At 39.8% G+C, this 21,970-nt stretch overlaps 2 protein-coding genes across 2 annotated transcripts in view; both read left to right on the top strand.

Annotated features, from left to right (window-relative positions):
- FBN1 (fibrillin 1) overlaps nt 1-21,970 on the top strand; it is a 273,407-nt gene that overhangs the window by 83,237 nt on the left and 168,200 nt on the right. The gene's annotated exons all lie outside the window — the stretch shown is intronic.
- Nucleotides 4,188-5,489, top strand: LOC120852957 (COP9 signalosome complex subunit 5-like). Its single transcript, XM_040226470.1, has one exon. The coding sequence runs from the start codon at nt 4,318-4,320 to the stop codon at nt 5,320-5,322; it is 1,005 nt and encodes a 334-aa protein (XP_040082404.1). The 5' UTR covers nt 4,188-4,317; the 3' UTR covers nt 5,323-5,489.

Raw genomic sequence — 21,970 nt, 5'->3', positions numbered from 1 at the left:
CCTATAAGAAGTATTATTTAAATCATACTAATGCTGTGCTGTGCTTAGTCGCTCAGTCGTGTCTGACTCTTTGCAATCCCATGGACTGTAGCCCGCCAGTTGTTCATGGAATTTTCCAGGCAAGAATAGTGGAGCAGGTTGCCATTTCCTACTCCAGGGGATCTTCCTGACCCAGGGATTGAACCCATGTCTCTTGTGTCTCCTGCACTGGCAGGCAGATTCTTTACCACTGCACCACCTGGGAAGCCAAAACTCAGACTGATGGATGTTAGTAAGATGTTGGGCTAACCTAGGACTTTCCACGCTCGTGACACCCCGCTGTGGCTCAGGAGTCTGACATTTGAAGGGTGTATTGCCGTTTGTTTTCTGTTAGTCTTCCAGCTAATTCACGCTGGTCTTTGGCCTTGGAATTGAATCTCTGGTCTGTTGGAATTGTGATCTCTGCCTTCCAACAGACAATTCACATTCAGCATTAGTCAACAAATCCATTTTTCGCTAGGCTCTGGAAGGTGTAAACACAGGGTCATTCATCTGCAGGCAGGATGCCTTCCAGTCACTGTTCCTCTGGGACCTGCTCACCCATCTCCTGCGGCCTGGCCAGCAGAGGCCAGTTTGCCTGGCTTGGCCGGCACATCTAGGCCAGCTCTCCCTCCTTAGTTGGCTGAAAGCCTTTTTTTTTCTAGCTCCTCTGCTCCAGAATAAACAAAAATTCTGTTTATAGCAACAACATTGTTTTTGTGTTTTAAAGGAATGAGTATGGGGCAAGTGATTCAATAACTGATCAAGAACTGACTTTAAGCAAGACTTTGTGGGTGGAACGGCTTTTGAAACTACCAAGTTTAAATGTAGTGAGCTCCCTTTTAACCAAAGCACTCAACAGAGATGGGAAGCACTTTTTGGTTTTGTTTTGTTTTTGAAGTGTGAAAGCATTTTAAGTAATGGTGTACTGGGGAATCAAGCGTTTCATGAGGATAACCTTTTTACTGTAAGGTTCTAAAGTTATATGAACATCTCACTTCCCACTTCCTTTTTCTTTTCTCAGTTTTCCCAAAGTTTATAGTAGCAGAGGCCCCCAAACAACATTTGAAGTTCTAGGGTCAGTTTGGAAAAAATGAATTCTAAAAAATATAGGAAAAATACGATTGGAAAATATGTTATCTGCCCCATGTGGTTAGAAATACAAAACTTATCCAGTAAGTAAAATGGGCAAACATAAAGAGTAGTAAGTTCATTTAGCTAAAATAGAATGATGGCATCTAACTTCAGACTTCTCAGGTTTCTGTCCTAAGTCATTTCAGTCATGTCCGACTCTTTGGGACCCTATGGATCATGGTTCACCAGGCTCCTCTGTCCATGGGATTTTCCAGGTAAGAATACTGGAGGGGGTTGCCATTTCCTTTTCCAGGGGGTCTTCCTGACCCAGGGATTGAACCCTTGTCTCTTAGGTCTCCTGTTCTGGTCGGCCGATTCTTTACCACTAGCACTGCCTGGGAAGCCTTTCTAGGGTTTAGTGTATGACTATAACAGTTGATAATATGTGCATGCTTAAGGTAAATGTAATAATTGATAAGCCAATTGATTTTTTAAAAGACAGCTTTATGGAAGGTTAGTTTATATACCAAAAATTTCACTCATTCTAAGTGTAAAATTCAATACTTTTTAGTAAGTTTAGAGTTATATACCATTGCAATCATCCAGTTTTAAATCATTCACATTACCTCTCAAAAGATCCCTTGTGCCTGTTTGCAAACAATTCCAGCCCCAGCCCAGCAACCACTAAGCTGCTTTATGTCTCTGTTTCAATTCGGTCAGTTCAATTGTTCAGTCATGTCCAACTCTTTGCAACCCCATGGACTGCAGCAGGCCAGGCTTCCCTGTCCATCACCAGGTCCCAGAGCTTGCTCAAACTCATGTCCATTGAGTCAGTGATGCCATCCAACCATCTCGTCCTCTGTTGTCCCCTTCTCCTCCTGCCTTCATTCTTTCCCAGTATCAGTGTCTTTTCCAGTGAGTCAGTTCTTCACATCACGTGGCCACAGTATTAGAGCTTCATCTTCAGCATTATTGAATATTTAGGACTGATTTCCTTTAGGATGTACTGGTTTGATATCTATGCAGTTCAAGAGACTCTCAAGTCTTCTCCAACACCACAGTTCAGAAGCATCAATTCTTTGGTGTTCAGCTTTCTTTATGGTCAGACTCTCACATCCACACATGACTACTGGAAAAACCATAGCTTTAACTAGGTAGACCTTTGTCGGCAAACTAACGTCTCTGCTTTTTAATACGCTGTCTAGGTTGGTCATAGCTTTTCTTCCAAGGAGCAAGCATCTTTTAATTTCATGGCTTCCGTTACCATCTATAGTGATTTTAGAGCCCAAGGAAATAGTCTGTCACTGTTTCCACTGTTTCCCCATCTGTTTGCCATGAAGTGATGGGACTGGATGCCATGATCTAATGTTGAGTTTTAAGCCAGCTTTTTCACTCTCATCTTTCACTTTCATTAAGAGGCTCTTTGGTTTCTCTTTGCTTTCTGCCATAGAGTGGTGTCATCTGCATATCTGAAGTTACTGACATTTCTCCCGGCAACCTTGATTCTACCTTGTGCTTCATCCAGCCTGACATTACGCATGCTGTACTCTGCATATAAGTAAACAGGGTGACAATATACAGCCTTGACGTACTCCTTTCCCAATTTGGAACCAGTCTGTTGTTCTATGACCAGTTCTAACTGTTGCTTCTTGACCTGTATATAGATTTCTCAGGAGGCAGGTCAGGTGGTCTGGTATTCCCATATCTTTAAGAATTTTCCACAGTTTGTTGTGATCCACATAGTCAAAAGCTTTGGCGTAGTCAATAAAGCAGAAGTAGATGTTTTTCTGGAACTCTCTTGCTTTTTCCATGATCCATCAGTTGCTGGCAATTTGATCTCTGGTTCCTCTGTCTTTTCTAAATCCAGCTTGAATATCTGGAAGTTCTCAGTTCATGTACTGTTCAAGCCTGGCTTCGAGAATTTTGAGCATTACTTTGCCACCATGTAAGATGAGTGCAATTGTGTGGTAGTTTGAACATTCTTTGGCATTGCCTTTCTTTGGGATTGGAATGTAAATTGACCTTTTCCAGTCCACTGGAAAAACTCCACTGCTGAGTTTTCCAGATTTGCTGGCATATTGAGTGCAGCACTTTCACAGCATCATCTTTTAGGATTTGAAATAGCTCAACTGGAATTCCATCACCTCCACTAGCTTTGTAGTGATGCTTCCTAAGGCCTACTTGACTTTGGACTCTAGGACGTCTGGCTCTAGGTGAGTGATCACACTATCATGGTTATCTGGGTCATTAAGATCTTTTTTGTCTAGTTCTTCTGTGTATTCTTGCCACCTCCTCTTAATATCTTCTGCTTCTGTTAGGTCCATATCATTTCTGTCCTTTATTGTGCCCATCTTTACATGAAATATTCCTTTGGTATCTCTGATTTTCTTGATGAGATTTCTAATCGTTCCCATTCTATTGTTTTCTTCTATTTCTTTGTGTTGATCACTGAGGAAGGCTTTCTTATCTTATGTCTCTATAGATTTGCCTTTTCAGTACCTTTCATTTAAATGGACTTCTATAATGTATAGTCTTGTATCTGTCTATTTTGCATAACATTGTGTTATGTTTAATGTGTATTAGTAGTTTGTTCCTTTTTTCGCTGAGTAACATTCCATTGTGTGAATATATCATATTTTGTTCATTCATTCACTAGTTGATGGACATTTGAATTGTTTCCACTTTGAGGCTAATAACCCTACTATGAACATTCATGAGCAAGTCTTTGGCCATATGTGTTTAATTTTTCTTTGGTAGATACCTCAGTATGGAATTTCTGGATTACATGCTAAATTCATGTTTCACTTTTTAAGAAACTGCCAAATTGTTTTCCAAAGTGGTTGTACCATTTCACACTCCCACTAGCAGTCTGAGGGTTCTAGTTTCTCATAATATCCTCACCGTCACTTGTTTGTCTGCTACATTGTAGCCATTCTAGTGGGTATGCAATGGTGTCTCATTGTGGCTTCTAATTTATATTTTTCTCATGACTAATGATGTTGAGCATTTTTTCATTTGCTTTTTAATACATCTTATTTGGTTAAATGACTATTCAGATCTTTTACCACTTTGAAAATAAGGTAATTTTTCTGGTCATGGCTGCCCCGAGAACCTAGTGTGAGTTTGCACCTGCGGTGGGGTGGGTCCGGAGCCCACGCCCGAAAACGTAGTGAGATAAAGTTGCGTCTCGATTGCGGACGCGACAGCTTATCCGATTCCTCGGTGATGGCGGCTTCCGGGAGTGGCATGGCCCAGAAAACGTGGGAGCTAGCCAACAACATGCAGGAAGCCCAGAGTGTCGATGAAATCTACAAATACGACAAGAAACAACAGCAAGAAATCCTGGCGGCGAAGCCCTGGACTAAGGATCATCATTACTTTAAGTACTGCAAAATCTCAGCATTGGCTCTACTGAAAATGGTGATGCATGCCAGATCAGGAGGCAACTTGGAAGTGATGGGCTTGATGCTGGGCAAGGTGGATGGTGAGACCATGATCATTATGGACAGCTTTGCTTTGCCAGTAGAGGGCACTGAAACGCGAGTGAATGCTCAGGCTGCTGCGTATGAGTACATGGCTGCATACATAGAAAATGCTAAACAGGTTGGCCGCCTTGAAAATGCAATTGGCTGGTATCATAGCCACCCCGGCTATGGCTGCTGGCTTTCTGGAATTGATGTTAGTACTCAGATGCTCAATCAGCAGTTCCAGGAACCATTTGTAGCAGTGGTAATTGACCCAACAAGAACAATATCTGCAGGGAAAGTGAATCTTGGAGCCTTCAGGACATATCCAAAGGGCTACAAGCCTCCAGATGAAGGACCTTCTGAGTACCAGACCATCCCACTTAATAAAATAGAAGACTTTGGTGTACACTGCAAACAATACTATGCCTTAGAAGTCTCATATTTCAAATCCTCTTTGGATCGGAAATTGCTTGAGCTTTTGTGGAATAAATACTGGGTAAATACGCTGAGTTCCTCTAGCTTGCTTACGAATGCAGACTATACCACCGGTCAGGTCTTTGATTTGTCTGAAAAATTAGAACAGTCAGAAGGCCAGCTGGGACGAGGAAGTTTCATGTTGGGTTTAGAAACACATGACCGAAAGTCAGAAGACAAACTTGCCAAAGCTACACGAGACAGCTGTAAAACTACCATAGAAGCTATCCATGGATTGATGTCTCAGGTTATTAAGGATAAACTGTTTAATCAAATTAACATCTCTTAAACAAGCACCAAGTAGTACTTTTGCCTGAAAGCCAGTATGAGGAAAAATACTCAAGTAACACTTTAAAACCAGTTACCAAAAATCTGATTAGAAGAATAAGGTGCTCTGAAGGTGTCCTGAATATTAACATCCTATAATAAAATTCTTTAAAATGAAAAAAAAAAAAAGAAAGAAAATAAGGTAATTTTTCTTCTTCTTTTTGAGTTTTAAGAGTTTCTTATGGTTTTTGATGCACATTCTTTATCAGGTATTGCAAATATTTTCTCCTAGTGTTACCTGTTTTTATTTTTAATGGTGTCCTTTGAAGTATAAAGGCTTTTGATTTTAATTATGTCCAATTTATCAGTCTTTTTTTCAAAATGAATTATGCTTTTGGAATTGTACCTAAGAACCCCTTGCCTAAGACCTTAGAAATTTCTCTTTTAAGTTTTTTTCTAGCAATTGTGTAGTTTTAGATTTTATAGGGGCTCACTGGTGGCTCAGATGGTAAAGAATCTGCCTGCAATGCGGCAGAAAGTGAAAGTGAAAGTCACTCAGTCATATCCAACTCTTTGCCACCCCATGGACTGTATAGTCCATAGCATTCTCTAGGTCAGAATACTGGAGTGGGCAGCTGTTCACTTCTCCAGGGATCTTCCCAATACAGGGATTGAACCCAGGTCTTCTTCATTGCAGGCAAATTCTTTACCATCTGAGCCACAAGGGACACCCAAGAATAGTGGAGTGGGTAGCCTATCCCATCTCCAGCGGATCATCCTGACCCAGGAATCAAACTGGGGTCTCCTGCATTGCAGGCAGATTCTTTACCAACTGAGCTATCTGCAGGAGACCCGGGTTCAATCCCTGGATGGGGAAGATCCCTGGAGAAGAGAATGGCAAACCACTCCAGTATTCTTGCCTGGAGAATGCCATGGACAAAGGAGCCTGGCGGGCTACTGTCCATGGGTCACAAAGAGTTGGACACAACTGAGTGGCCATCAGATTTTATATGAGTCTGTGATCCATTTTGAATTAATTTTTGTGATGGGTTGAAGTAAAGGTCATTTTTTTTTTTGCATGTAGATATCCACATTTTTTAGTATAATTTGTTTGTTAAAACAAAACAAAACAAAACTCTTTATTTTGTTGAATTTCCTAGACAGTGTTGTTGAAAATTAATTTTGGAAGGGTTAATTCTGGTCTATTTAGTCTGTTCCATATATCTATATCTCTACCCCTACTCTAGTACCATAGTCTGTTGATTACTATAGCTTCATAGAAAGTTCTGAAGTACTCCAACTTTATTCCTCTTTTCCAAATTGTCTTGGTTATCCTGGGTCATTGGTATTTTCATACACATTTTAGCTTCAGCCTGTCAATATCTTCAGAAATTCCCCCTGGGATTTTAGTAGCAGTTGCATTGAATCTATGGATCAGTCTGAGGGGGGAATGTTACATTAACAATATCAAGTTTTCCATTTCTCTCATTTAAAATTTCTTCAGTTCTCTCAGAAATGGTTTGTAGTTTTCACTGTGCAAATTTTGCACTTATATTTTTAAAGTTTTTTTAATAAATTTTACCCTTTTTGATGTAATTGTGAATTAAATTGTTTTTTAAATTTCATTTTCAGATTGTTCATTTGTATATAGAAATATGATTGCTTTTTGTATATAGGTATTTTATGACCTTCTTGAACTTGTTTATTATAGTAATTTTTTGGCAGATTCCTTAGGATTTGCTACATACAAGATTGTGTTGTCTGTGAATAGAAATAGTTTTACTTTTTCTAAAGTGTGTTTTTAATATCTTTGCATTATTGCAGTGGCTAGACCCCCGGATTCAAGTTCAAGAGAAAAGGCAAGAGCAGATATCCTTGGTTTGTTTCTAATCTTAGAAAGAAAGTATTTATTATTTCACTAATATTTTTGATGTTAGCTATAGGTTGAGTAAGTTTACTTATATTTATATTCTATTGAGAGTTTTATCATGAATGTACATAGAATTTTGTCACATGCTTTTCCTGAACTTATTGAGATGATCATGTGGTTTTTGTTCTTCATTTTACTAATATGGTATATTTATTGATTTTCAGATGTTAAGCCAACTTTGCATTCCTGGGATAAATCCTGCTTGGTCATGGTGTATAATCTTTTTTATATGATGTTGGATTCAGTTTGTTAGTATTGTGTTGAAAGTTTTTGTGTCTCTGTTCATAAAGGATGTTGGTTTATAGTATCCTTTTCTTATGATTTTTTTGGTCTGACTTTAGTATTTGGTTAGCACTGGCTCATGGAATAAGTTGAGAAGAGAGCCAATTGATGTTTTTGTTTTTTTTTTCAGTTAGTCTCAGTAGAGAGCAGGGAAGGACAGTATAGAAGGATTTATCTATGGTGAAATTCCACTTAAAAATAATTTTTAATCTACTATAAATAATAAATCACTAGAAAATGCCACAAAAATATACAAATACTAGTTTCATTTCTTGATTCCAGCTTGTGTTTCTTCCAGTCCAGCATTTCTCATGATGTACTCTGCATATAAGTTAAATAATCAGGGTGACAATATACAGCCTTGACACACTCCTTTTCCTATTTGGAACCAGTCTGTTGTTCCATGTCCAGTTCTAACTGTTGCTTCCTGACTTGCATACAGATTTCTCAAGAGGCAGGTCAGGTGGTCTGGTATTCCCATCTCTCTCAGAATTTTCCACAGTTTATTGTGATCCACACAGTCAAAGGCTTTGGAATAGTCAATAAAGCAGAAATAGATGTTTTTCTGGAACTCTCTTGCTTTTTTGATGATCCAGAGGATGTTGGCAATTTGATCTCTGGTTCCTCTGGCCTTTCTAAAACCAGCTTGAACATCAGGAAATTCATGGTTCACATATTGTTGAAGCCTAGCTTGGAGAATTTTGAGCATTACTTTACTAGCATGTGAGATGAGTGCAATTGTGCAGTAGTTTGAGCATTCTGAAGGAGATCAGCCCTGGGATTTCTTTGGAAGGAATGATGCTAAAGCTGAAAGTCCAGTACTTTAGCCACCTCATGTGAAGAGTTGACTCATTGGAAAAGACTCTGATGCTGGGAGGGCTTGGGGGCAGGAGGAGAAGGGGACGACAGAAGATGAGATGGCTGGATGGCATCACTGACTCGATGGACGTGAGTCTGAGTGAACTCCGGGAGTTGGTGATGGACAGGGAGGCCTGGCGTGCTGCAATTCATGGGGTCGCAAAGAGTCAGACACAACTGAGCGACTGAACTGAACTGAAGTTTCATTTCTAAAATGGATTTAGCTTATATAAAATTTTCTGTGAAACTTATACAAAAGTTTCTACAGACTGCTTACTACTTTTTAAAAATTTGTGATACAATTGATATAACATTATATTAATTTCAGTTGTATAACATGATTGATACTTATATATATTGTGAAATGATCACCATAATAAGTTTAATTAACATACATCACTAAGCATATAATTTTTTTTCTTGTGATGGGAACGTTTAAAATTTGCGCTCTCAGCAACATTCAAGAGGTTTATCACTCAGTCTCTGTACTTACCTCCTCACAGACTGGACACAGACAGTTCTCACAAATCTTTGTGAGAACCAGCTTTGAGTAGCGCTGGTGTAGGCTCATCCTTCTCAACCTTTGATGTGTGTAGAAATCACCTGGGAATTCTGTTAAAATGGATTTTCATTTAGAAGCCATTTCTTTCAAGCTCCCAGGTAGTGCCTACGACGCAGGTCCACGGATCAAACTCTGAGTACGAAGGCTATGAAATATAATACAGATAATAAAATAAATGTGATATTTTTTATAGCCCTGTTGTAAATTGCTTTGAGACATACTTTGGTTTTTCAAAGATTGTTGGGTTGTTAATCAACAGTCACGATTGTCTAGATACCAGTTGTTTTTCTTGGCATCTCATCTTCCCTGGCTTCCAACTGCTCATCCGTGAATCCAGCGTGTTGGACTAGGAGATCTCTGAAGTCTCTTCCAGATCTCACAGTCTGTGATTTTAAGCATCCGTGTCAAGGGAGCGTTATGGCTGAATTTGCATTTTCTTTTTACATAAACTTAATAAAACATGAACCCAAAGTCTGTGTTATAATAGTTCTTAACAAGATGTTAAAAATTAATAGCAAATATGCTTTACTAAATTTTGGATGATACAGAAAAATTAATATCAACATTCAAAGATTTCTCCATGTTTGAAGTCTTAATAAAAGCGGGTGGGAGTCCTGTTTAAACTTATAGTTGGAAATAAAATTAAAAAATAAATTGACTTGCTGTGGAGAGACAAGTGAAATAGGTGTTTACACTATGAAATTCAAGTTGACACAAAATAGCTGAAAGGCTTTAATTTCAGCCAAGTTGAAATGATCTCATTTTCCTTTCTATTTCACTTTATTTACTGAGATACTTGAAACATTTTCTCCCATTGCTTAAAAGCAAATGAAAAGGGTGGTAAATCAGTGGTAGAAATGTGTTGCCAAAAGCTCCAGGGGCCATATCCTCTTATCTTCAGCACATATTAATGTGACCTGCTCTTCTTTCTGCAAGATGATTACAGCACACCCTGCAATGCAGGGTGGAGGCCTTTGGTTAGCCTCCAAAGAAAGTGACTAATAATTGACCTAATGTACAGAGCACATGAATAACATATTCTTTGGGTAAAAAAAAAAATATGGTTTACAGGGTGTGTGAGACTTCATATCCCTGTTTTCACTTCTTCCAAAAGATTTAAGATAGTTACTTTATTAAATTTTTAAGTCTCAAATTCAGATCATGCACTGGGTGCCACTGTGGAATTCAAGACCAGACTCCTGCCCCCAGCATTTTCTTAAACAAATTGTTTAGAATTTTGAAGAGAAATAATTTTGTTACCTGTAAGTCAGTGGCCTCACACAGTAAAACAATTTTAGTTTATGTACTGTTAAACAATTGTTTCCCTTGACGAAGAGATTTGAAGTCTCCAAAATATATAGGAGTTTTTACTTGCTGAGGAGATTAGTGGAAAGTTAGGACTTTTCTTTTTTCATTTAACATGTTGAACATCACTTGAATAATACACTTACTGTATTTCTGTTATTCTTGGATGGTCTGCAAGATATTTTATTTGGTGGATTTCCTTTTATTCATTTTGTAATAATGGGGTCAGCTCGGCAGACCTTTTTATTTTTTATTGACTAACCCTTTATTATGTTATGTGCTAAGACATATCCATTAGTGTTAGGAAGGACACGTGGATCAAAACATGTTACAATGATTCGTTCTGGGTGGTGACAGTATAGTTAAATTTTGTTTTCTGCTTTCTGATTTTTTTTTTGGTACTTTTTGAATATTATGCAAAGGCCATTTTTTAAAATTAAAACAATCACAGCCATAAAAATTAACCAAATATAGGAATTGCTAGCTATTTCTCTAAAAAGAGAACTTTCCATGTATGTATTTAATATATATGATGTACCTACTATATGCCAGGCATTTTGGTAAGTTTGGGGTGATAAGGTAGGTTAGACTGAGCTGTTATCCTGGTTGAGCTCAGACTCTAGTCATCATTTCACCAATAAATGGTACCCCTTCCCCAATGAACTGTTATTACCTGTGAACTGATAATCATTCCATGGCTCTCCCATGGGGTTTTAAAGAGGGTTAATTGAGACTGTATATGTAAAGTGCTTGGTCTAGCCATTGGCACATAGGCAACTTTGTTCATTATTATTGTGCTTTGAACATTCGTGAAGATGGGGAAGTTATCACCTCCAGAGGCAGCCCAGTCTATGCCTGGCCCGTCTGGGAGAAAGTGAGACCATACTTCCTAGGCAGTATCAGTCTCTGAGGCACCTCTCTCATTCCTGCAGTTGCAGTTATACACGACATCCCTTTAAATACCCTTAGCTCTTTGGGCTATTACCTTAGTTCCGAAGCCAGATTTCACTTGGAAGTTTTCTAAGAATCCATCTTAATTGGTATTATGAATGGTAATGAAAAACTAGGATTTATTTTGTAGTTGCCACTGTAGATAGTTATTTTGTAGATTGGTGAGGGCCACGTGGCTTTTTGCCTTTTAATTAATTAATTTTATCTTATTAATAGAAAATAAACATTTGAGAAGACAAAGATATAACTAGGGAAACAAAATATGTGCCAAATCATCTAAAGCAATTCAGATGGAGACATTGAGTCCAGGAACTTCAGCTCCCTCCAAAATGTCTTTTCTTTGACCTCACGGCAAAGCACACATAAAACCCACTGGCTTTGTATCACAGAAAGGCTTCCTTGTCCCAGCAGATAATTCTAAGACATATGCTTTATTGATCTGGTTGCAGGGGGCACTGTCCGACAAATAATCGTATATACTCAGAAGCCTTTTCAGGGGGTCGTGTAATGGTTAGGGTAATGCTGGTGTCTGTATGATGACAAGGATAATGGGCAAGCAGAGTTCAGCTAATCACAGGTTTATTGTTCTACACTTAAGCTGCCACAGCGTCACTCTCGAGCTTTCCAAATGCCTGCCGCCCATACCAAGCATTACAGTCTTCCCCTAGAATTTCCAGACCACCCACTGTAACAATATAGTATATATAAAAGGATCCAGATGCTCGGAAAGAGAACGGGTGAAGTACAGAGCACGCGTGATACCTTCTCGTTTGTCCTTCTCAATTCTGAGCACGGTTTTTACATAGCTGGCTCACTAGAGAGATCAAACTTCATCTCCAAGTCTCTTTTCCAGAGCATTTTAAAATGTATACAAGAATTAAAGTCACCACCCTGAAATATGCATTTTAAGATTGTACTTGATTCAGGGGTCTATGTGCCTTCCCAACTTTGCACCCCTCTTCACCATTCCCTAAAGAATAGGAGAGGAACAAATTATGGGATGTGCACACACTTTGAGTTCTAAAGACAGATTGGACACACAGAGTAGAGTGGGGAGAGTATCACACAAGAGAATGATAACCAAGAGAAAAGAATACCAGATATGGGTGAGGTATCCATTTGCAAAATGGGAGAAGAGAACTGGCTAAACACAGAGAAGTTATTATAGCTTAATGCCTAATTTCTTGTAAGTTTTAAAAATGCTTCATTTTATACACATTTTGGAAATGAGTATATACTTGGAATTTAGGCCATTTGGCCATTTTGTGGTGGTTCACCTTGTGGTCCATGGCTTTGAGATAGTTTGTTTGAAACACATTTAGTGGATGCGACCCCTTCCCAAATACTCCATTCAGGACAAGTTATTCATAAGAAGGAATTTTTTCATATGAAACTCATTAATTTAGTATACTACCGCCCTTTGATTTTTCTTGGTGGCTATGACGGTAAAGAATCTGCCTGCAATGTAGGAGACCAGGGTTCGATCCCTGGGTTAGGAAGATCCCTGGAGAAGGGAATGGCAACCCAGCCTAGTACTCTAGCCCTGGAGAATTCCATGGACAGAGGAGCCTGGCAGGCTAAAGTCCATGGGGTCGCAAAGAGTTGGATACAACTGAGCACTTTCACTTTCACTTTCAGCCCCCTGTATTTTCTCTCATCATCCTAATATCCCCAGTGCCTCTTTATCATGTTACTATATTTAAAAGTTTGTTGTTTTTTTTTTTTTTTTACCTAAAATTATCTCTCTTGCTCTAGAAAGTCAGCAATGGTAAAACAGGAGCCTTCAGCCTATTTTCTGCCATGTCTTCAGTGCCTAAAATGGTGCTTGCCACCCAATAGGTTCCCAGTAAGTATCAGTGATAAAATTTGGCCCATCAAGGAACTCTGGACCAGATCATGAGGACAACATCTTCTTGGTTCATTTGTTCACTTATTCATTCATTCCCCAAGTATTTAGTGAGGGCCTAGTATTTGTTAGAGACTAGTGCTGGTTAATTGGAGAAGGCAATGGCACCCCACTCCAGTACTCTTGCTTGGAAAGTCCCATGGATGGAGGAGCCTGGTAGGCTGCGGTCCATGGGGTCGCTAAGAGTCAACACGACTGAGCGACTTCACTTTCGCTTTTCACTTTCATGCATTGGAGAAGGCAGTGGCACCCCACTCCAGTGTTCTTGCCTGGAGAATCCCAGAGACAGGGGAGCCTAGTGGGCTTCCATCTATGGGGTCGCACAGAACCAGACATGACTGAAGCAACTTAGCAGCAGCAGCAGCAGTGCTGGTTAATAGGTAAATCTTGCTCTGAAAAAAACTAACAAATAAAAAACACATCCAACTATAATACAACCTCTTCATTAAAGAAAGAACACAGTAATGAACACGGTGTTGAAAATGTTTCATTAAAATTTTTAGTCTTTCAAAATATCTCTTAAAACAGTCAATCAGGTTTTCCCCTCTAACTTAAAAGCTGTGGGCAAAGAGGTTGTGAGCACAGAGCTTGTGTGGGCTGCTGCTGTCTTTGTCTGGTTTAGACTGGGGTCCCACACTTGTAGGGAAGGTACTTTTCCCACACCACTCACAGAACTTTTTTCTGCCTATTTGCACGCTGGCATGTCAGTGTTTGAGTAGTGATCCACCAGTGGGCCATCACCCATGAAGTGCCATCTCTAAAAATAGCAGAGCTTTATCCTTGAAAATGAAAACGCTTTGGTTTTAAAATTATGTTTCTGTTTCTAATGAATCCAAGGTTTGGATTTGTTTAAAGGCATGCACATTTCCCTTTGCTGATGGCAGAAAACAAAACTTTCATGCCCATGCATGAAGAGTTGTTCCATTTAGAATCTCCTGACATTGACTCAATTACCTATTTGTAATACACAACCTGGCCACAATTTGGAAAAATTAAAAAAAAAAAAAAAAACAGGCACGAAAGTGAAGAAAAACCATAGGTTACTATGTTGTGTCAAAATCTGTAAAGTTTCTCTAAAAGAGACACATCACACTAACCCCTGGTCTTTTTGGAGCCTATTGTGCATCAGGATTGCCTAAGATGTGACAGGATCACAGCATGGACCTTTGCAAAGGAACCTTGGTGACCATCTGGCCCAGTCTCTGCCTTTTGTAGAAGATGCTATGAAGATCCCGTGAACCTAAGTTTCTAACCAGAAGTCACAAAACTAATTGAGGGGAATCCAGACTTGAATCTAGTCCTTTCATTTCCATTGTAATGTCTCCTAAAATGTGGTCCATCAACCACTTGCATCCTCATATCCAGGGTTGCTCAGTAAGAAAGTAATTCCTGTTCCTCCCAAGAATCAGGATTATTGGGAGTCCAGCCTAGAAACTTGCATTTTAATAAGACCCTCAGTTATTCTTATGTACATAATATTCTAGTCTGAGAGGTGAAGCCCCCTACTTAAGAGAGAGATTATTTTTCCATTTATTTTTCCAAAGTCTAACAGTAGGAAATTTTTCTTTTGAAGGTTGTTGATTCAGTGGCTCAATTGGAAATTGTTGATAAAAGTCTGAAAAGATAAATGTGAATATTTAAAATTTTGAAGAGTCTAATGAAGCTTGAGTTGACATTTAATATATTCTCATCTGCTTGTGTTTTCATAAACACCTTTATGGATGAATGTTGAGGACATTAATAAGGTGGTTCCATGTTTGATGGGAGGAACTGGGCAGAGGGTAATGAGTGGTGAATGAGATTTTTCAGTGAATACTTTCTAATGCTTCTTGAGTTTTGAACCCTGTGAGTCCATTGCTCATGCTGAATTTTAAAGTCATAGAAAGGTTTAAAGTGTTGACATTCTTTGGGCCCTTAGTAGGTGATTGCTCTGACTCTGCCCAGGCTACATGAATGTAAACACTGGAATCTAGATCTCTCCATATCAGAAGGCAATGAACATTTCCAAAGGTCAAGGCCAGGAAGGGAAAGATTGCAGATTCAGCTAGTTTTAAGGAAATCACTAATTGGCTTGAAAAGATAAGTTGTTATGACTGTGTACATATACCCATAATCTTAAAGCCCTCCCTGACAGACCACTCATCACTGGGAATTCAGGTGACCTTGGGCAGATCACTCAATCCTCTTGGGATTTAGTTTTCTAGTCTGTAATAATAATGATGAAAGCTCACTCCTCTTCAATTTGCCATTATTTCATTCAGCCTTGACAACAGCCTCATGGGAGTGGGTAGTATGGTACCGTCTCCATTGTTCAGATGAGGAAGTTATGGCCCAGAGAGGTTAGTTGGTTTAGGAAGGGTCACATAGGGGTGGGGCATCTAACTTCCAGTATTGAATTCTTTTCACTGTGACACAAAGTGGCATGACTTGGACACTTTCCAAAGCTCCTTCCAGAATTAAAGTCATTGAACAGATGAGCTATTCAAGAGTTTAATCAAGTTTTGTTAGTCTTTGGAGAAATCCAAAAGAAATTGAAGCCACAGGTCCTCAATTTTAGGAGCTTGCATTTTAATTATAGTATCAGAACATTCTTATATGAAGAAGACCAAGGAGGAATGACACATTCAGTACATACCAAATGCAAAGTGTAATACACTAGAAGCTCTCATATCACATAGCACAAACTGCACCTAGCTACCAAGTGGGCATGTATGGATGTGAGAGCTGGACTGTGAAGAAGGCTGAGCACCGAAGAACTGATGCTTTCGAACTGTGGTGTTGGAGAAGACTTGAGAGTCCCTTGGATCTCCTGCAAGGAGATCCAACCAGTCCATCCTAAAGGAAATCAGTCCTGGGTGTTCTTTGGAAGGACTGATGCTAAAGCTGAAACTCCAATACTTTGGCCATCTCATGCGAAGAGTTGACTCATTGGAAAAGACTCTGATGCTGGGAGGGATTGGGGGCAGGAGGAAAAGGGGATGACAGAGGATGAGATGGCTGGATGGCATCACTGACTCAGTGGACATGAGTTTGAGTTGGTGATGGACAGGGAGTTGGTGATGGACAGGGAGGCCTGGCGTGCTGTGATTCATGGGGTCTCAAAGAGTCGGACACGACTGAGCGACTGAACTGACCGACTGAACTGACCGACTGACTGACCAAGAGGATGGGGAGTTCCACTTCCCAGCAAATGACATTCCCCTCTATAAATAAAAATAGGAACACTCTTTGAGCATCCACTGGGGTAACCATCTGTTACTTATTATCTCATTTATACATCACCACACCCCTCTGAGGAAAATATTATCCTGCTTTTATAGATAAGGAAATTGAAGCTTAGAGATCAAGTGATTTGAATCATTATATTGTAGGTGGTAGCATATTGTAGGTAGTGTTTTGTAGGTGATCCAGGTCACTAACCAGGATCCTATACTGGTTTTTGATGTGTAAGCTTCACTTCATGCCTGTTTCATCTTCATGTTGGAGAATGCATAGGATGGTTTTGGATAAGAATGTGTTATAGAGAAAACTTAACCAACCAGCCCCTACCAACACCAAGGGCAAGCTTGGCTTTACATGAAGGCAATTTAAGTCACCTTTAGTGTGTTCGTCGGTAAAAGATGGGCCTGGGAATTCTGCATTCATGCCTCAAAACTGTCTGTTTTATCAGCCTGGCTTCTCTTGCATTACCTCATTTTATAATCCATTACCTCATTTTGTTTCCCACATATATAGACTCAAAATAGACAAACTCCCCCTTGCAGATAAGTGATGACTGAAAGCAAAGGATGGCATACTCAACAATTTGACAGGCTTTGTCTCCATGAAAAAAGAGTTTCATGGATAAAGTACTTTTAGTTTTTCTCTTCTGTATAATTCATCTGTTACTTTTCTGCTACCAGATATGAAGACTTTCCTCTATCATCCTCATCTCTTTATATGCCATCATCACTTTCCATCTTTTCCCCACTGCCAGAGTGAATCCATTCTGCGCTTGAATGCTACAGAAACCTCTTGACAGTTCAGAGTCTTAGCATTTACCCAGTTGTGCTGGGAATTGAGGACAGTTTACATTGTTTCCTTAGTTCACATGGACACAGGCAAGTTCATAGCTTGCCTGGGCTGGCAGACAGTTTTTGAGGATTGTAAAAACTGTGCTTTGCTCGGGTCCCTGGCTCCTGGTAGAGGTCTGCCTGCCTGTCCTTGGTCTGTGTCCTCGGCAGGCCTTTTGCTTGAGTCAGACTCCTCTAATGAGAGAGTTCTTGGGTTTCAGTCTGGGGGAACCCAGCCTCCACCCGCCAGACTTCCTGGAGAGCTCTCTGCTGATGCTGAAAGTGCCTGGAGCCTTGAGGATTGGATCGCGCTGCCTTTCGAAGGGGTCTCAAAATTCCTTAGACATAATATATTTGTGGCTACAATTTGTTAAGAAAGGAACCAGGGTGTTCCAGCCAATAAATTGTCAAAGGAACACATACCTAAGATAGAGAAAATGGTTTGCAGTGCACAATCCTATGACTCCCTTTTCTGGTGCTCTGCATTCAGTATTTCCAGTAACTTTAAGTAAAGCTTATTTCTAAGCAGACCCTTGGTTTCTGCTCTTTGCATTTACCAAAACCCTTGGGGCATATGTTGAGTGAGGGCAGGCCTTTTTATTCACCTGCTTCCTGGCCTGAATAATAGCACTTTTTGTTCCTCCTGTGAATTCCAAGAGCTCTTGAAACAGCTTTCTTTATGGAAAATCAGGTAAGCAGGGCTTCTCTCTAAGAATGCATCTATTACTATATGTGCAGTGCTCTGTAGCTCCATGAGTAAGCTCTGAGAAGTAAGTCAGAGCTATGTAGCACCAAGAGCTACTCTTACATCATTGCAGAGATCACATGGCTTTATAAAAATTAGCTATCAGGAAAACAGACCCAACCATATCACCCCAAAGAGGCTTTGCTTTTTCGAAAACACATTTGATGTCCATTCCCACCTAATCTTCTCTCTGAATCTCAGCTCTGTTGTTCATTTATCTCTGTTTTTATATTAGTGTATACTGTAGCCAGATATTTTATGTGATTCTGGGGGGACTTTTCATAATTTTGCCCAACTTCATAGGTATAGAATTCCCAGTGCTAGTTGTCAATGTGCCAAATAGCCTTTCCTTTAGCAAAATAACTTTATGCTTTGCTTGACTGGGCTATAAGATGACTTAGATAACTTGTGCTTCCCTTTACCACACTTTAGGGAGTACCCGCTTAGAAAGGATTTTATATCCTGGCTTGGAATAGCTCTAAGAATTTAAACTCTCTCTCTTGAAATTACCAAGATACCACAAAACTATACCTCCTGGTAATAATGTTAAAATGGTGTTCCAAATGATACCCCCAAATTTATAGAATTATTTATATCCTGAACTATACTATTATACTTAGATAAACTGGGGGAAGGTATTCTGAGATGGGGAGTAGTTGAAGGAAGCAAATGTGCATGCATAGAAGTAGAAGGAATTTGTTGTAGGATCAGAGATTGAGCAGTTCAGATAGAATAAAGATAATTCAAGTAGGGAAGTGGAAAATGAAATTGGGTGGCCACTTGACCTGGCCAGGAGGACTTGGGGTGTGAACCAGCCTGTGTGGGTTGTTCTTTGACAGGAAAACATATTTGCCTGGAGAATAAAGCCACTCTAATTTGTGACTTAGCCACCAAATGGAAGCCTAGTTATTCAGACCTCAAAGCCTTAACCCTAGCAAATTCATCTCCTGGTGGTGCCATGATTGTATTTTAGGCATAGTGTTTAGGGTAAGTGTCGATTCATTCATTCATTCATTTAAGTGAAGTGTAGCTGATTTGCAGTGTTAAGTGAGCACCTTGTAAATGCAAGCATATCAAGCGATGGCCAATGTCATAGGGACCCTCCACAAACAGCTAAGTGTGCTCAGAGCAGCCCCAGTGGAGGAAGGATGCTGTAGGAAAAAATCTAGTAGTAGCCTAGTACCTTTCCCTCAACCTTCACCTGATCCCTTTCTCTTCACTTTCCCAACCTAGACCCATCTTGCCTAGCCTTTTCAATGAATACTTGGCTTGAACTTAGTCCACTCAACTTTGTCGCTGACACACCCGTCGTACTGACGGAATCCTGGCTTAAATGGAGCTTGCTCAGCTGTGCTTTAGACAAACCCTTCTGGCTGACCTGGTTTAAACCTGGCTCTCTTGACGCCATCTCTGGCATGTTCTGCAGTTAAAAAGGACTCTGCTGCCCCTTCCATCGCTCCCCGGGAGGGGAAACCAGTTGCCACTTGGAACCAGAGCTTATGAGGCTCCCATCCAGAATAGTAACACGATTTAGGGAGAATAGTAGTGGCCTACGAGGCAGGAAACCAGTTCTAGTGCTGGCGCTGCTTCTCAATAGCTGTGTGACCTTGGGCAAACCATTTCTCTGCCTTCATCAGTTTTTTCATCTCTCAGGAAGAGTTAGGACCTTTCTAATCCTAAAAGCCAGAGATGACATAATGTTAACCAACTTGTAGGAATGGAGGTTTTGGTTCTAAGTACTCATCTTTCCCCCTGCCAAATCGCTTCATTGCACAAAGTGTGGACCCTCTCTGCTGTAGTTTTATAGTATGCATTCAACCCCTGCTGTCTTGGGGCAGATGATTCTGCTTATTAATTTATCTTACATTAAGAAGCTTTTTCTTCAGTTAAATCATTGTGTTTTCAGTACCTTTTTGGGTGATGACTTCAAAAATATCACTAGTATAAACTATGTACTTGGGACCCTTCTAGTTATTTATAATAATATAAATAATATTTATAATATAATGTATAATATAAATATTATAATATAATATATAATTAATATTATTATATTAATTATATTATGTTAATATATAATAATAATAGAAATAATATTTCACCTCCACCTTAACAACCATATAAGGAGCTGTTCCTATATCCACTTGTCTCGTGAAGGAATTGAGTGGCGCAGTGGATGGGGCTGGAATTCGGATTATACTCCTCTGTGACCACTGTGTGCCACTGTTTTCACCATGAGAAGTACCTGCCATTGCCGTGAGAAGTACCTGGTGTTTTGTGCAAGAAATTGCAGGGAGACTCTCTTGTTAAAGGTCTCAAAGAAAATGATCTTTAACTACATTTCAGATACTTGGAATTTATGCTGTGCCAAGCACTTTTCCACTTAATTTTAAATCCATGGGTATTTCAAGGGGAATTTAACCCATATGTTTCTGATTCCCTTGTACTTAACTCATCAAAGAGGATTGTTTTGTAAACCTTAGCCTCTTCTTATGAGCACTTTCAAGCTCATATTTGGCTGGCATTGACTGGATTTTGAATCTGCCATGGTTGAAGCTTGATTTTAAATCCTTCTTTCCAACCACTATTTCATGGTGGTTTTATTCTTTGAGTGGATGGAAATTGAAGGTGAGTCATAAAGACTCTTCTAAAACTGTACCAAGATTCCACTGATATAAAAATGAGAGCCACTAAACTTTGAAGTTGGTTGTACTCACCTAAAACCTTACCACATTAAGCTCTTGACCTATGCATGGATATAATCTCTAAGGGTAAAAATTAAATTTATAGATACTGCATTTTCTCCTGAAATTATGTAGATGTAAAATTGTCTTTAAAAGATAAAGTATCAGCTGGCTCATTGGAAAAGACCCTGATGCTAGGAAAGATTGAAGGCAGAAGGAGAAGAGGGTGACAGAGGATGAGATGGTTGAATGGCATCACTGATTCAGTAGACATGAACTCGGGAAAACTCTGGGAGATGATAAGGGACGGGGAAACCTGGCATGTTGCAGTCCATGGAGCTGTGAAGAGTTGGACACGTCTTGGCAACTGAACAACATTTGTGGTGGTTAGGTATATTACTACCTTTAAAAAGCCCTTTAGCTTAGAATCCTCTATTTGGGAAAGACTTTGGGGTGTCCAGCCAGTGGGGAGTTTCTTTCAGAGATCACCACTAGAAATGTAGCAGGCAAAAACCTTGTTTATTATCTTAGCATGTAGATGAGTTGGGTACATTCAGTTCTGATAACCTGCTGAGTTGGAGAATTAATTAACTTCACATGAGCTCATCTAAGGAATGTGTATAATTGCTAGGAGTTGTGCTTGACTCAAAGGGAAACAAGAACAATTTTTGTATCTGGTTAAATAGTTCAACAAACATATATATTGTCTTCTGTTCCTGGCATCTGGGGATAGAGGGTGAAAGTTCAGAGACACACAAGAGACTATCCCTTCTCCTAGGGGATTTACCGTTCAATAGGCTATACCTGTATGTGTGAGTGCCAAATGGACAATGGAAAGGCAGCGCATCAGGGGAGCTTGGAAGGTGAAGATGTTCATTTTGACTGAAACAGGGATTGTGTGTGTTCCTTGGTCTTCCCCCAGAATGAAATGTGTAAGTTTAGGCTTGGAGGATGAGAAGGTTTTTGAAGGGGGAGGGACATTCTGGGATGAGACAACCAGACATGTTCTTGGAGAAAACAGGCTGTGCCAAATAGTTTTCCCAGATCTCTGCCCTATGTGTAGACGTGGGGTGGGGTGAGTCTGCAGAGGTGGATCAGAGCTCTGAAGCTCAAGCTGAGTTAAAAGGGATTGTGTGCGTTCCTCAGTAACGAGCAGCTGGGGTCAGCATGACAGCCTTTAACTGGGCACAGATTTTTAGTGCTGGAAGCCTCTAGTCTTGAATCAAGGGGAGAACATGGCAAAGGGTCAATAAGACATGAAGGAAAATTGTGTGCAATTTACATAAAAATGGACATATGTGCCACATATAGATGAAATGAACATGCAGTATATATGCTGTTATGTTTGAATAGTGTAAAAATGAGGGTCAGTTCTATCTGATGCAGAAAATACAA

This window comes from Oryx dammah, unplaced genomic scaffold, assembly GCF_014754425.2.
Source record: "Oryx dammah isolate SB20612 unplaced genomic scaffold, SCBI_Odam_1.1 HiC_scaffold_26, whole genome shotgun sequence".
In the NCBI taxonomy this organism is placed as follows: domain Eukaryota; kingdom Metazoa; phylum Chordata; class Mammalia; order Artiodactyla; family Bovidae; genus Oryx; species Oryx dammah.
The sequence above is the reverse complement of the archived record's forward strand: the minus strand, read 5'-3'. Positions and strand labels throughout refer to the sequence as shown.